The sequence below is a fragment of the Macrobrachium nipponense genome, chromosome 37 (assembly GCF_015104395.2).
Source record: "Macrobrachium nipponense isolate FS-2020 chromosome 37, ASM1510439v2, whole genome shotgun sequence".
Classification (NCBI taxonomy): domain Eukaryota; kingdom Metazoa; phylum Arthropoda; class Malacostraca; order Decapoda; family Palaemonidae; genus Macrobrachium; species Macrobrachium nipponense.
This window is the reverse complement of record NC_061097.1, coordinates 48,702,799-48,720,693: the sequence shown is the minus strand read 5'-3', so window position 1 is coordinate 48,720,693 and position 17,895 is coordinate 48,702,799. Positions and strand designations below refer to the sequence as shown.

The window sequence follows — 17,895 nt, the reverse complement described above, 5'->3', positions numbered from 1 at the left end:
TATATAAAGAAAATAATCTTTTGATACTACCGTAAGTGGGTTGCATTATGTCTAACTTAATAGTCAGCCGTCGATTTTTTTTAAATTGAAAAGCAATCTTTATAAATTTTTTAGTTTCGAGCATTCTTTAAAATATTCTTATAATTACATATGGTTTTTAATATCAGCTCTTCCTTGACATCTTTATAGGTGAAAACCAAAGTTACTTAATGTCTTTATTGGTGAAAAACTAAGTTTACAGCTTTATGCGGAGAGATGAAAGTTAATGAAATATTACGTGTATATCCCTTAGACTTTTACACCGATTTCTCCTTGCAGAGAAAATTGGAAGATCCTAATGGACTAGAGAAGAAATAGTGTAAACTGTAGAGCCACATACTATATATACATATATAATAATATATATATATCTATATATATATATATATAGTATATATATATACACATATATCTCTCTCTCTCTCTCTCTCTCTCTCTCTCTCTCTCTCTCTCTCTCTCTCTCTCTCTCTATATATATATATATATATATATATATATATATATATATATATATATATATCATAGATATATATTAACTTACTTGGAAATGTCAAGCCATATCAGGAGATATATTTTATTTTGGAAAAAAACCATAAACTGCTGTAAACCGTTTCACAAAACCCAATTTTAAAAAACCAGACAAAAATGACAAAATTATAACGAAAAATGAACTGAAAAACATTTGTACAAAGAACACGAAAATGAAAAAAAAGAGAGTAGAAATGGAAATTTTTTTTTATCCAATTGAAAGAATATAATTTATGATTGAAATATATATATATATATATATATATATATATATATATATATATATATATATATATATATATATATATATATATATTATAGCAATGGAAATGTAAGGAGTAAGCCCAAATAAAAACGACAATGTTGCAAAGGAAGCGAAAGAGATGGGAGGGATATGTACGAAAGTCTCTCTCTCTCTTTCTCTCTCCCTTCTTCTCACTCGATGAACAAAAAAAAAAAAAAAAAAAAAAAAAAAAAATGAATAGAAAAAATGAAAAGTTCCTGCGGACAGACGTCGTCTTACCCAAACCCCTCTCTGGTCCTCCACCTCTCTCTCTCTCTCTCTCTCTTCTCTCTCTCTCTTCTTTCTTTTTCCGACTTTCTTCCTTCTTGATGAGCAAAGAACGCTGAAATTCTTTAATCATATTAAAAAAACTATTTCGATTATGCTAAAACCTATTCTCTCTCTCTCTCTCATCTTTCCCCTTGATGATGATACGATTATGCTCAACATATTTTCTCCCCCCCACCCTCTTCTCTCTCTCTCTCTCTCTCTCTCTCTCTCTCTCTTCTCTATATATATATATATATATAATATATATATATATATATATATATATATATATATAGATATATATACATATATAGATATATATATATATATATATATATATATATATATATATATATATATATATATATATATATATATATATATATATATATGTTTTTGTTCTCTCTCTCTCTCTCTCTCTGTGTATGTGTGTGAACTGAATACGTACATTGAGATAATATATATTATATATATATATATATATATATATATATATATATATATATTCACATATAATCTCAATGTATGTATTCAGTTCACACACACACACACACACACACCAGAGAGAGAGAGAGAGAGAGAGAGAGAGAGAGAGAGAGAGAACAAAAAACAGAGTCGTGCTCTATGCCGGGCTGACTGTGGGAACGTCCACGCGACTCAGCCTAGGCTTAGTCTTTTTATTTTTAGACACTTTTAATTATTCCATTGTCCGACATGTTAAGAGGCGTCTAGCGCGAGGGTCTCGTATAGGAATCGGGCTTTGCTTTTCCCTCCCTGGGAGGGGGAGTGGAGTGGGGAGGGGGAGGGGGGAGTGGAGGGGGAGAAGGGGGAGTTTGGCGTGACGGGCGGATCGTTCTTTTCCGTTTGTTTGTCGAGATGTTACGGGAGAAACGAAATACAAGAAGTAGTGAAGTGTTTAAGGCATTTTTTTTTTGTGGTGGAGGGGTTCGGGATGGGGTAGGGGGGGGTGGGGTGGGGGGGTGGGGGGGTGGAGAGGAATGAGCAACGCACATAGCAGATTAGTTCCGATGATAGTTCTCTTTACCCCCTCCCCCCCCCTCACCCAACAAGATAGTGGTGGTGGTGGTGGTCTCCGACATCTTGGGCAGCCTGGCCGTGGGAACCACTCTTGCCCATACCCATGCCATCCGCTCCCTTCCTTCTCCCCCTCCCCCTCCCCGCCGACCCCTACCCATGGCCTATCTGAAACCGACAGCACACACACACACACACACACACACACACCAGCAACGTTTAAAAAGAGCGGGTAAATGGGGAGCGCAATTTTGCAATATTGCAAAGGGGAGTAAAGGTTCTCGTGGCCATATTGGGTCTTGTAATGCCCAAGTTGAAGCTGGATATTATACCCAATTCAAAACAAAAAGGAAGAAAAAAAGAACCGTCCGTCATGCGTGTCGAGACATAAAGATAATAATCCACGTGCACTTCTTCGACAGGGTCAGTAGAGCCTCCTACACGCCCAACTGCCAGTCACGAGGCTTCTTGTACTCCACCCATTCCGGCCCTCCAGCCAATCGCAAGTGCCGTTTCATCGTGGCTCCGCCTCTTTTCAGGTTGGGCCAGTAGCGCAGCATCCTGCCGCGTCTCGGCAGCCAATGGTGAGCTTCCGACGAGACCGCTCGCTATATAAGGGCCACGACCTGGAAAAATCATTCAGACCCACTACCTCAGCAGTATGGAACGTACGTCAGTGCTGGCCGCGAGGCCCGACCCTTCTAATCTCAGTGCCAAGTTCACGCCGGGAGCGTTGGGGTCAGCCTTCACCCCTTTATCTCGAGTGCCACCCGCGTTTCCATTGTTCCAGTCGTTACCGTTTTTACCGCAAGTGCCGCCCACAAGTGCCAAACAACAGGCTCCTCTCGGTCTCGATTCCAGACTGATGGGGATGCTGCAGACATACGGTTCTATGCCCCTGGGACAGCTGCCGTGGGCGGCGGCCGCCTTGGGTGCCGGTGATCTCGCCCTCAACCGCCTCCTCTTGACGCCCGGAGGCCGACTGAGCCGCCCCAAGAAAAGATACATCTGCAAATACTGCCAGCGAGAGTTCACGAAGAGTTACAACCTGCTGATCCACGAGAGGACCCACACGGACGAGAGGCCCTTCCCTTGCGACATCTGCGGCAAGGCCTTCAGGAGGCAGGACCACCTGAGGGACCACAAGTACATCCACAGCAAGGAGAAGCCCTTCAAGTGCGAGGTGTGTAACAAGGGCTTCTGCCAAGCCAGAACGTTGGCCGTCCACAAAGCTCAACACTCGCACGACACTCCCCCTTCTCCTGCGGCAGTGTTGAACCCGCCCAGCCGCGAGCCCTCCTCGGTGCCGCCAACACACGCCTCCTCCTGCGACGACGAGGACGACCCCCACACGGAGCAAGTGGTGGACGTGTTGCACTGTGACGACGAGGAGGACGACGACGTAGTGGAGGACGACGTGATGCAGACGGTGACGGAGGAGGACGAGGAGGTCGTGGTGACGCCCCCGAAGAGACTCGGGTTCTCCATCGCGGACATCATGAGGAGATAGAAGCGAATGAATGAGAAGAGGGAGAATTAGGAAAAGGGGCCTCTGTGTCGCTCTCTCTCTCTCTCTCTCTCTTCCTTCGCCCTTCAAGTGCCGCGTCTCTTGGGCGACGAAAGGAAAAACAAAAAAACCTTCCGCTAAAAAGCTTTAATTATTTGTACTGTTATCATTACCATTATCATTATGCTGCATATTGTGGCCCTGTCGATGTTACATATTTTTTATTATTACGTTGTAGATTTGTAATGATTTTATGTTTATTAAAAACATTTTCATCAATGCCATCTTTCATTGAGCCTGTACTACTTTTATGGTGCAATATTATCAATAAATATCAGAAAAAAGGAGATTTTAAGATTTTGAAAAATATCTGATAAAATGAAATTTTAAGAATATGTAAAATATGTAAAATAAGATTTCAAGAATATGAGAAATATCAGATGAAATAAGATTTTAAGAATATGACAAAATTAAGATCAATTAAGATTTCAAGAATATAAGAAATATCAGATAAAATGAGATTTTAAGATTTTGAAAAATATCAGATAAAATGAGATTTTAAGATTATGAACAATATATAAAATAAGATTTCAAGAATGAGTAATACCAGATAAAATAAGATTTTAACAATATGAGAAATATCGGATCAATAAGATATCAAGAATAGGAAAAATATATATCTGTCAAAATTACTGGGAAATGTGTCTTTAATTTTATAATGTTCATTTTAATCTGAAGAATTAAAACGAACAGAAAAAATGATAGCAAGCTATCAATGGAAAACTTCAAATGATTTGTATGAAGGAGTCTTCCAAATATGAGAAACGAATGAAAAGAGACAGAGAGAGAGAAATAAGTAAAAAAAGAAGACACATGATCACTGACCTTAAAATGAGAAACTTGACCATAATAGACAATCATAAGGAAAAACATTCCAGATAAATTACCTCTACCATCATTGTCTTTAATATCCTCTTTATAAACCATAAGTTGGATTCCTATTTACTCCTATAATGAATCAGACATGTGCTGCAATACTGAAAGGGCACTAATAATTTTCAATCATTCAACAAATAATTTTGATACAATTTTGTCCATTTAATTAAAAGGAGTTAACAATTCTCAATAGAAGAATTACAATTTGCGATTGAAGTTGTTCGTCCTAAGTCCCCATAAAGAGGAATAATAGTAAATCATCAGGCTTCGTAACACCTGTAAGAGAGGGAAAGACAACATTTGATGAATGGTGTTACCCCAATGGGGTGAGCATATTCACCCCACCGCCCAAATTCAAATGTCGACACAACTGTCCTTTTTCTTACTCAGTGTGAAGAAGAGGGCGCTTCAAACATAATACTCAAGCGAGGTATAGGCTCGTTATATCTCATTATATACTACAATAAATTGTACCTCAAAGAGAGAGAGAGAGAAAAATTCAAAGTCAAGCAAATGATCATGCATTGTAATACCTCTGTATGGGTATGTACTCACGCGCTGACGTGCTCGCATGAGAGAGAGAGAGAGAGAGAGAGAGACTCTACTAGCCTAAGGTGGATTAAATTACCCTCAGCAATACGGCTTGGTGCAAAAATACTTATCAAGGAAAACTAATAGAGTAAATAAGAAAAATAAAGTAACTTAAGCACTCAAACTCCTTAGACCATTATCAGTATAGAGCGAAGCTATTTGATTAGCTGACTTCTCTGACGCTAAAATCTATAATGAATGAGGATGATACTCGTTATGGGATACCGATGATGAAAATCAGCTAAATTTATAACAATACGTATTAAGTGTCAGTCTGCGATAACAGAAGTCACATCATGCTTGAAGTGGACCTTGAGATTAATCAGATAAAATAAATGTGAAATGAAGACGAGAGATATATTGACTGATAAACGGATATTGATATGTAAAAACAAACGCATACACACACACACACACACACACACACACACACACACACACACATATATATATATATATATATATATAAATATATATATATGTATATATATATACGAATATAATATATATATATATATATATATATAAATATGATATATAATATTCTATATATATATATAGTATAACGTATATATATAACGTATATATATATGTATATACTATATATATACTATATAATATAATATTATATATATATATATATATATATATATATATTCTATATATATTTATATGCAATTGTAGGTGATTCATTTTGGCGAGATTATTATCCCTATGCCCTTCTCCAACCTACATCCTACCACAGTCAATTAACCACCGGGTACATAAATCACCGCCTGCGAAAATGTGCTTAAGTTACTTTTGCCTTCTTCAGAATCGGTGTGTGACACGTTTTATAAATATACAAGTATCTAAAGACATGTTGTTCTGATATTATTATTATTATTATTAATAATATTATTTCTGTAGATGAAACTTATCCACTGACTTGAAATTCAAGCATCCAAAGAATATGTTGGTTTCAACCTCCCACTGCAGACCCCATACTGCAGCAGTAACTGATCATGATACAGAGCTAGTGATTTTTCATAGCCTTGTGGGAGACGCAAACCGGCCACTTCTAAGTGGCATGTCACGACACTAACCACTATACCAGCGGACCAATATTGGAGAATGTGAATGGGAGGAATCTTTTAATCTTTTAGAGCAAATATCTTCCTTTTCTATAACCAGGATGAGATCAAATGTGATATATGAGAAGGACAAAATGAGATTCTTAAGATTGAATTATAATATTAGTCTAATATCTTAACACTCATTGAATATGTCTATCATACCACTATATGAATAATGCCACGTGCGTTGAATTGCGTATAAAACAGCCACTACCTTCAATAACCACAATTATTCTCAGAGTCTAAGATACACAGCCGTATACAACATAAGCTTTCTATTTCTTGCCTAACACTTCATAAAGTTGTTTGTTTGTTTGTATGGTGTTTTAACGTTGCATGGAACCAGTGGTTCATTCAGCAACGGGACCAACGGCTTTACGTGACTTTCTAACCACGTCGAGAGAGCACTTCTATCACCAGAAATACACATCTCTCACTCCTCAATGGAATGGCCGAGAATCGAACTCGCGACCACCGAGGTGAGACGCCAGCACCATACCAACCACGCCACTGAGGCATCTCTTCATAAAGTTGTGCTGGACGTGGCTATATCTGCTCTGTTAAATAAGAATGGCACTGTTACATGGTTGTATTCTCTCACCCAATATTTCCATCCTATCTATTAACACCGCATTTTTTAAAAACTACTTCTAAAGTTTTTTTTTCTCTCTCTCTCTCTCTCTCTACCACTAATTAGTTCCTCGTTGAACGAGTGGGTTACGTGCTTGCCTGCCGATTGGGTAGTTGTGAGTTCGATTCCCCGCTCTGCCAACGTAGGATCAGAGGAATTTATTTCTGGTGATTAGAAATTCATTCCTCGATATAACGTGGTTCGGATCCCACACTAAGCTGCAGGTCCCGTTGCTAGCGAGCCAGTTGGTTCCTGACCACGTAAAAATATCTAATCCTTCGGGCCAGCCCTAGGACAGCTGCTAATCAGCTCAGTGGTGGTCTGGTTAAACTAAGATATACTTAACTTTCTACCACTTATTTGTTAAGAGAGAGAAAATAGATAATTGTTCTCCAGTACGGTTATGCAACCTTATGATAATAACGTAATTTAATTTAAGATAAAAGCGAAAACATTATAGCGCAACAAAAAAATAACCTTTGGAAGAGATGTTTCGTTATGAGCCTCAACCATCATTAGAATTTAACACGAGTGGCCCAGAGCCCAATTTGGACCCTTATAAGCATTCGCTATGTGTGTTCTTTTAGTTTTTATTAATTTGTATTATTAATCTTTATGGTCTTATTTTGATTTTTTAATATTACCAGAGGTTGTTATTATGGATATTTATTTAGATGTTAATGAATGTTTCAATTATCATAAGTTTTTCCTTGGGGTGGACAGGTTTGTTTTGTGGATTTTTGTATTAACGTCTGGTATTGTGGTTGTTTTTATTTTATTTATTTATTTATTTTTTTTTTTTGAGATCACAAACTACGAGTTGAAGAGTAAGGAGAAATGGCTCGAATGATCACCTATTGAATTCTATATAAAATACAACTGCAGAATTGATATACTTTGTAAAGGTGTACGTAAGAGAGCCTTCCATGAGTATAGACACTGATTGCTAATTCTAATACCGATCAAGAGTACGGAAGTAACTCTTCAGAAAAAAAAGTTATCATAGGTTTTCATCTATATCTGGGGAACACTTCAAACCCCTTTCCGTTAATCCTTCATTGGAGTTTGTTCTTGAAAGGCGTTGATTACCTATCACCGCCTCTCTAGTCTAAACAGTGGTATGAGTCATGCTTCGATTTCAAGATCACTCTCAGATCACGTTCATGGGTTTTATAGAATTCAAGAGGTGGTCATTCAAGCCAATTCTCCGTACTCTTCAACTCGTAGTTTGTGATCTTAAAAAAAAAAAAAAAAAAAAAAAAAAAAAAAAACACACACACACACTAACCACAATACCAAAAATTAATACAATACCCACAAAACAAACCTGTACACCCCGAGGAAATCTTATGATAACTGAAATATTCATTACCACCTCAATAAATATCCATAATTACAACCTATAGTAATACTAACAAATCAAATTGAGGCCATAAAAATTAATAATACAAATTAGAAAAACTAAAAGGACAATAACACTGAAACTCCGCCATATTAAAAACGAATGAGGAACTAACTAGAATAACTTCAGAATCAAAACTAGTCGTTATAAAAACTGACATATTAGCAAGATACAAACCAATAATAATGAAACCATAGAAAAACTATAATAAAAATGGAAGGTAAACACCAATATGAAGGTCTTCAACAACAACAAATTTCGGAAATAATCTGATATAATGACAGTTAAAAAAAAAAGGAATATACCTAAACTACAATAATAGAATAGCAAAAAGCAGCGAGTGTTTAAAAAAAAAAAAATACTCAACACTAATAAAAACAAAAAATGGAGACGATAATGAACCGAAATCAGAAGAAGGGAAATGATGATAAAAAAGGGAAATAGCAGCAGTTAAGTTTTGACAAAAATCTATAATTAGCCCTAGAATTAAACACACTTCCAATATTCCAAACGTTTCTTCGGCGCAATCGAGTTGTCTGTAAGGCGTATATTGCTGTATGAAACTGTCAGCCACGGCCCATGAAACTCTCAGCCGCGACAAATGAAACTTTCAGCCACCGCCCGGTGGTGGCATGTGTTGTTGGCACCTATAGCGGTGCAAGACGCTTGATCATGACTAACTTCAGCCTTAAATAAAATAAAAACTACTGAGGCTCTTAGAGGGCTGCCATTTGTTATGTTTGACGATTGGAGGGTGCATGGATGATCAACATATCGATTTGCAGCGCTCTAGCCTCAGTGGTTTTTAAGGACTGAGGGAGGAGAAGAAAAGTGCCGATGGACAGACAAATAGTCAGGTCAATGGTTTTCTTTTACAAAAAACTAATAAAAACCGTTCCTCAAAGCAACCACCAAATAAAAATACCAATGATCAAAGATACCAACTAAACAAAAACTGATAATCAAAGCTAACGCCCAAATAAAAACCAACTAATGCCTAAATAAAAACCAATGATCATAGCTAACGCTTAAATAAAAACCAACTAATGCCTAAATGAAAACAAATAATCAACGCTAACGCCTAAATAAAAACCAACTAGTACCTAAATAAAAACCAATAATCAAAGCTAACACCTAAATAAAAACCAATGACCAAAGCTAACGCCTAAATAAAAACCAACTAATGCCTAAATAAATCCCAAAGATCAAAGCTAAATAAAAACCAGTGTTCAAAACCAACACTAAAAACAAAAACCAATGATCAAAGGTAAAGCCTAAACAAAAATCCATTATCAAAGTTACAACCTAAACAAAACCAATGAAAAAAGCTAACGCCTCAATAAAAACCAATGATCAAAGCTAATGCCTAAATAAAAACCAGAGATCTATGGTAACACCTGAACAAAACCCAACGCTCGAAGCTAAAATAACGCATTAATAAGAAGCTCGCATAACATCATAGTATAAGCCAATGACAAAAAAACTATAAAAACATCATGGTAGAAATCAATGACAAAATCTGTATAAACAACGTGATTATAAACGATTATAACAAAACTGAAATTGTCACATCATTCAGAATCTAAAATAACATCAAGATAAAGGAACCGAAATAACATCAAAATGAAAAAGTAAACATCATAAAAACCTTTTTTAATCAAACTAAAACTATAGTAGATTCACATCAACCGTGTATTTGATGTCTAGGCCAGTCCCTTACGACGCTCCTGATTGGCTGTTGATAAGCCAATCACAGGGCTGGAAACTCAGTCTTTCTCGAGAGGTCACAAAGGCAGGATGTATGTTCCACCTCTCCTCAGGGATACTTTTGAAAGCCGTATCTATAAAGGGAGGTAGAACATACATCCTGCCTACGCGAACTCTCGAGAGAGACTGAGAGTTTCCAGCCCTGTGATTGGCTTATCAACAGCTAATCAGGAGCGTCGTAAGGGACTGGCCTAGATATCAGATGCACTGTTAATGTGAATCTAGTATACAGAGCTCCACAACGAATAACTAAAATAACATAAAACTTTAATAAAAAAAAATTAAGTAACTCCACGATAGGAAAAAATTATGGCATTATTAAAAATAATGTAATAAAAACACTACCATAATAAAAAAAATCTGTAAGTAAATAAATAAATAAATAAAATAACACCACAATAAAACCCAATGACAACCCCGCACCCATTTGTCTAACGAAAGCCGAAAGGGAGGATCTTGCCTGAGTCATCTCTCTCTCTCTCTCTCTCTCTCTCTCTCTCTCTCTCTCTCTCTCCATAGCGGAGACCTACCAGCGAGTGAGCCCATGACATGAATAAGTAATTAGCTCCGATACGCCCACTCTCTCGCACTCCCATATGCCGCCGCTCTCGTGGGCGCGCACGCGCTCGTCGCAGACGGACACACACTCGATGGGTGAGAATTGCTCCTCGAGGAAGGAGCTATCAATTTCGGCTGTCTATTGCAATTGACCTCTGCTGCTGCCTGCTGTTGCTGCTGCTGCTGCTGCTGCTGCTGCTGCTGCAGTGATAGCTTTTGCCATGAATAGAATGACAGCCGGTCTCAAGACAGCAGGTGTGTATAAATAGATTGCTTGTTACTGGAACGGGTTACGGTACAAAGGTTTGTATACACGGTGGTTCACACTACGAAATACATGGCTATAAAAGCTGGTTGCAAAATAAATTCTATAAAAAGGGTTACAATGGATAACGGGTATAAAAGATGATTGCATATAAAGGGTTACAATGGATAACCGGTATAAAAGCTGGTTGCAAAAAGGGTTACAATGGATAACCGGTATAAAAGCTGGTTGCAAAAAGGGTTACAATGGATAACCGGTATAAAAGCTGGTTGCAAAAAGGGTTACAATGGATAACCGGTATAAAAGCTGGTTGCAAAATAAATTCGTATACAAAGGGTTACAATGGATAACGGATATAAAAGCTCGTTGCACAATAGATTCCGATAAAAAAGGGTTACAATGGATAACGGATATAAAAGCTGTTTGCAAAATAAATTCATATATAAAGGGTTACAATGGATGACGGATATAAAAGCTGTTTGCATAAAAAATTCATATATAAAGGGTTACAATGGATAACGGGTATAAAAGCTGGTTGCAAAATAAATTCTATAAAAAGGGTTACAATGGATAACGGATATAAAAGCTGGTTGAGAATATAAACCTATAAAGATGGTCAAACTAGATGACGTTATAACAAGGGTTACAAAACAAGCAAAATAAATTCCTACAAAAGGTTTACAATGCATGATGTTATAACCAGGGTTGCAAATCAAGGATTAGTAAATGCGAGGTACAATACAGAAAGGTTGTAAAAGAGGTTACATTAAAAAAAATTATGAGTCTCAAAATAAATAAGGCAACAAAAACTATTAAGTCATTTACATATGCCAGTAAACAATAGATTATTATTATTATTATTTTATTTATTATTATTATTATTATTATTATTATTATTGGAGAAATAAATCCACAGTCACGTATGGGTACATATATTGGAAACTAAATCTGTACAGAGAGCATTAGGGAATCTTTACATATTCATCTTAAAATACATGTTTCCATACATTACTGCAGATTTCTTTCTCCAAATTAAGACTCATGCTATTATTATTATTATTATTATTATTATTATTATTATTATTATTATATTATTATTATTATTATTATTAAGGTCATAAAAATCCACAATTATATAGTAGAGTCTATTACTATGTAAAACAAACTATGCAAAATGTTTGTTCTTCACGAGATTGTAAGACTGGAATCAGGATAACAGTAAAGAAGTTGGACAGCTGAGTGAAAAAAGACTTAACAAAACAGATGAAAACCAGAAAGCGGTGCAGGCAGGAGGTTGGTTGAGGCCTTGGGTTGAGGTAGGGTGCTCGGTGGGTTAAGGTTAGCGACACTGCAAGTACCATCTACAGTGTGCCATGCAAGGCTAACCGTAAGGGAAATCTAGTGACAACTGATACTTAGCTTTATGTGAATACCATCAATCACAAATGTTCAGGACTGTCATTAGATAGATGATGAATGAAATGAAATGAATGAGAGAGAGAGAAGAGAGAGGAGAGAGAGAGAGAGAGAGAGAGAGAGAGAGAGAAATTCAACCCTAGTATTCAAAATGTGCGCACAGTTCCATAAATTACATATGGCATTTACATCGATAACATCATAAGCGTCCTTATTAACAACGAATATAATAAGAATAAACGCCACCTGCTATACAATAATTAGAAATAATTCTAAAACAAAATAAATCTCAGACATAATAAAATAAACTAAAAAAAAAACAATGGGAAACATTATAAAAAAAAACAATGGGAAACATTATAAAAAAAACAATAAATCTCCAGACATAATTAAGCAAAAAAATAAAAAACGAACAAACGGAAACATTAGAAAAAAAACCCATTCTGATTAAAAACGAATTATGACAAACCCCACCATTCGCCCGTCGACTCCAGCCTCTAAACCGTAAACCCGCGTTTTAGAAACCTTTACATAATGTAAACCGAGGCTAAACCTCCAGTTTGACTGAACGGGGTCGAGAGGTTAAGTATGGGAAGTTATGCATATAATGGGGTCTCTGAGGGAAAGAGGTATTCCCTGAAACAATGCTCCTCTGGCCTGTCGGATTCCATTTGCCCCCAACGCCTGAGACGGAGGGAACTCACCCTCCACAACTAATTGCGGGGCCAGCATCTCTCTGGCGTTGGGATATAAATATAAACACACACACACACACACACACATATATATATATATATATATATATATATATATATATATATATATGTATATATATAAACATCTATATATATTTAGAGATGTCAATATATATATATATATATATATATATATATTATATATATATATATATATATATATATATATCTTACTCGTTTCAAAAATTAGTTGGAGGTTCAGGACTCAACTGTGAAAGGGAAAGGCTCTTTGTAATTGTCTAAATAAGTTTTGATAAAACGAAACACTTTTTTAACAACGAAAAAAAACGGTCTGTCGTTTGAACAATAATAATAATAATAATAATAATATTTTTTTTTGTCTATCACAGTCACCCTATTCGACTGGGTGGTTTTTATAGAGTGGGGGACCAGGTGCTGTTTCTAGTAGCACACTCTTCTGCATGAGTCCTGGAGCTACTTCGGCACCTAGTTTTTCCAGGTTCATTTTCAGGGATCTTGGGACTGTGCCTAGTGTTCCCTTATTATTATTATTATTGTTATTATTATTATTATTATTATTATTAATTATTATTATTATTATTATTATTATTATTATTATTACATTTAGAATGTGGGAGATTCGCAACGGTTATGTTTACGTCTACAGTCTAGTATTATCATTTTTCCGGCTGTTGTCGTTAAGATAATAATAATAATAATAATAATAATAATAATAAATTAATGTTTTTAAAAATGATAATAATATAAAAATAATAATAATAATAAACAATTATTATTATTATTATTATTATTTATTTATTTTTTTTTTGCTCTATCACAGTCCTCCAATTCGACTGGATGGTATTTATAGCCCGGAACCCCACACTACAAATACCACCCAGTCGAATTGGAGGACTGTGATAGAGCAAAAAAAAAAAAATAATAATAATAATAATAATTGTTTCTATTATTTTTATTTTATTATTATTATCATTATTAAAAACATGAACACACCAATGCCAGTATGGCTAACAAAACCTGGGTAGGAGACGATAAGTAGAATAATTTAAATATGAAAATAAAATGAAGAGAAAGGGTTTTTGTGCAAAATAAAAACGGCAATAAGCAAGACATATCTTCAATGAACGTTGGGCAACGTCTACGTATATTGTCTCAGCCGGAAGCAAAAGCTGTCATTAAAAGTTTCGAAATAGAACACAACATAACCATTACTATTTCTACAACAAAGACAATAATAATAATAATAATAATAATAATAATAATAATAATAATAATAATAATAATAATAATAATAATAATAACAATAAATAAATAAATAAGTTTGGTTTCATCCGTGGCTTGGCTTAAACAAATTCAGAAAGCTGGTTCAATAATAATAATTAATAATAATAATAATAATAATAATAATAATAATAATAATAATAATTTTGCATGAATATTTTTTATAAATACTATGTATACACAAATCCAGTTCACGTGCATTAAATAAGCAAATGATACAAAATAATTTTTGTAAAACCAATTGACACTGAAAAGAATTTTAAAAAAATAAGATCAACTCCCACTCTTGTTATCTAAAACTCACAAACATACCCTAGGGTATTATTATGACACGACTGTGACCCGGTTTGACCCCGGGAGTATGTTTGTTAGCGTGTGACACCGCATACTGTCAACTAATTGACCTCCACCCGGAAGCTGTGATGCCTGTGCCATGTAACGTTATATTGGGGTCATGTTGTGAGGGTCGGGGTATTATGCCCAGGGTTGTATTCTGTAGTTTTGAAAGCCAGTGCCCTTAGCGAATAATAATAATAATAATAATAATAATAATAATAATAATAATAATAATAATAATAATAAAAATAGTAGTAGTAGTAGTAGTAGTAGTAGTAGTATCTGGTGTTATTACTTCAAAATTTTGATTACTGCGTTTTATTTGTTATCACGTCTGTATTTGTATTTTGTGTGTAAATCAACTTAACCAGCTGTATAGCATACTGGTCGACAGTCCTCTTCTCTCGCTCTCTCTCCTCTCCTCTTCTCTCTCCTCCTCTTCATCCTCTCTCCTCCAAGATGTCTCTATGACGAAGTATTATTTTTTTATTTTTTATTTTTTTTAACAAACCTCTACTTGAACTAGCACGGGCTCTTGCTCCTACAGCAGCACGTAGCCTACAATTCGCTATCCATACGCCCCTTTATTTACCTGAACAATATAATAATAATAATAATAATAATAATAATAATAATAATAATAATAATAATAATAATAATAATAATTTTTAGAATAATGATTATATTTTAAAACCTAGTCTATAAAGTTAAAAGCACATAAAAGTAAAACCATAACAATCCTGCACAATACACCGTAAAACATATTGAAAAAAATTTTTGCATTTATCGAAGAGAGAGAGAGAGAGAGAGAGAGAGAGAGAGAGAGAGAGAGAGAGAGAGAGAATTACAACTAAATTTGTGCCTTTAAAAGACTCTTCACGGCTGGTAATATTACACAAGGATTACCACCTGAAACAATTTCAGGAAGGATAAAATGAGTATGAAACACAGAAGGAAGAAGAAGAAGAAGAAGAAGAAAAAGAAGACGAAGAAGAAGACGAAGAAGAGGACGAAGCAAATCAGTAGAAATGGGAAACCTTGAAAGTAATTAACAGAAATTACTTAAACAAAATAGAAAAATGAAAATTTGCAAAAAAGAATAATATATATATATAAACATATATATATATCATATATATATATATATATATATATATATATATAATAAACAGCAACAGTTAAGCTCAAAATACGAAGAATGAAAATTAAGTTATACCTGGTAATTACACAGCTGTGGTGGATCGCACGGGCTAGCTAGCCATCTCATCCCAAAATATTTACTAATGACCGGAGGATAACGCCTTCAGTCTCGCCCCACCCTCTGAGGCGAGAAGGGCATAAACTATTTCTATTATTCATTTCTCGGTAATTACTAAATTATACGCCTTTCCTGACTTCGTTAACTCTCGGCCAAAAAAAAAAAAAATATGCAAAAAACTTCGCCCACAAGATAACTAATGAGTAGACAAGTTGTATCAATATGTATATGTGCATATATATATATATATATATATATATATATATATATATATATATATATATATATATATGTATATATATATATATATATGATGTGTATATATATATATTATATAAGGTTGTGTGACATATAAGTAGAGTATTATATGTATATATATATATATATATATATATATATATATATATATATATATACATAATATATATATATATATATATATCTATAATCTATATAGATATATATATAATCTCTATATAGACATATATATGATATATATATATATAATATATATATATATATATATATACTATATATATATCTATCTATATATATATAGTATATATAGATAAATATAGATATATTTATACATATATATATATATATATATCTATCTCTATCTATCTATCTCTATCTATCTATCTATCTATCATATCTATCTATTTATTTATTTATATATATTATAATATATATACCCCACGGGCATATTTATAAACAAGGCTGCAAGCAACGAGAGATCAGACGTTCAACGTCTGAACACGTATATTACTCAACCACATATGTATGTATACGCATGTAAAGAGAAACGCCAAAGCGAGCGCGCACAGCAAAAGGCGGCCCAAAGACACTTCCCTTTTCCGAGGACCGTCCAAATGAGCGATGACGAGTCCAACGGGACCACAGCGCCGTCCCATACAATTTGCGAATCCATATGACCGAACGACAGCGAAGAAACAGAGCCTCTTATCCGTGCCCCTTATATTATCCACTTATCCTTACATCTATCAATCCGTGGCCATCCCCGCCCACGTCGGCAGCTGGGCGTCGTCCCGCCCGACTCGTCGTCTCTGGGCGTGTGTGGGGTCAAGCGGGGTCAAACTGCGCGCGCACAAATAAGGAAAGTGGACTGGAGAGAGAGAGAGAGCGCCGGGCCCTTTGGCAGTCGCGTTTGCCCTTTTACTCTGCGCCCAGCTGCTCATCACGTATTCCGGACCCGTTGATTCCCGGTCCTGGCTTTTCGGAAGACCCCGGCTGGCTGGTGTAAGGGTCCCCTCCGTCCGGAGGGCACCTACTAGGGCACGACTTCATTACTGCGACACCCTTGGGAGACATTTCCGACCGGCTGGCTGCCAGCCGATGAAGAGGCGCTTCGGCTTTCTCGAGGCTCCGAGGACTCTTGCGAGGACAAATGTCCTCGGAGTCTTTTGCGATTCATTTAGAAATCAACACTGGCCATTGAAGCGTTGCTTCTAATTATTTCCTTTTTTTTTTATGTTATATAGCATAGCAAAGTCTGTGGTCATCGAAACCAAGAATATACGTCTAGTGCGGCTGTATAGCATATTATCTATCTTAAAAAGTATGAGTAAGTAAAGCAATATCTTCATAAATTTTGAAGGAACAGTGTCAGTCCACTCATGGTTCCCTAAATTGCATGCATAAAATTAGATCATATCATTTTATTAATAATTCCTTTACTTAACCGCCAGTAGTCAAAAAGAAAAAAAAAAGTGGTCCTTTTGGGAAAAAACGCCCTTCTTTCGAATCATCCAGTTAACTTCAAAGTTGGAAGAGGAGGAAACGTTTACTAAGATTTCCATTACTCCTAAATAAATATCGAGTGTCGGTAATGAGACACGACAACGAGGCTATTAAAAGGAGAAGGTTGTGCCTAATGCTGTATCAAAATGAGCAACGGAAGGCCAAAGATATTCCTCAGA

The 17,895-nt window shown here is 35.4% G+C and overlaps 2 protein-coding genes across 2 annotated transcripts in view; one reads left to right on the top strand and one right to left on the bottom strand.

The window, feature by feature from the left end:
- The window catches only part of LOC135209251 (origin recognition complex subunit 4-like), a 402,188-nt gene that overhangs the window by 327,422 nt on the left and 56,871 nt on the right, over positions 1–17,895 (bottom strand). The window lies entirely within an intron of this gene.
- On the top strand, positions 2,777–3,941 carry LOC135208987 (protein odd-skipped-related 1-like). Its single transcript, XM_064241529.1, has one exon. The coding sequence runs from the start codon at positions 2,817–2,819 to the stop codon at positions 3,663–3,665; it is 849 nt and encodes a 282-aa protein (XP_064097599.1). The 5' UTR covers positions 2,777–2,816; the 3' UTR covers positions 3,666–3,941.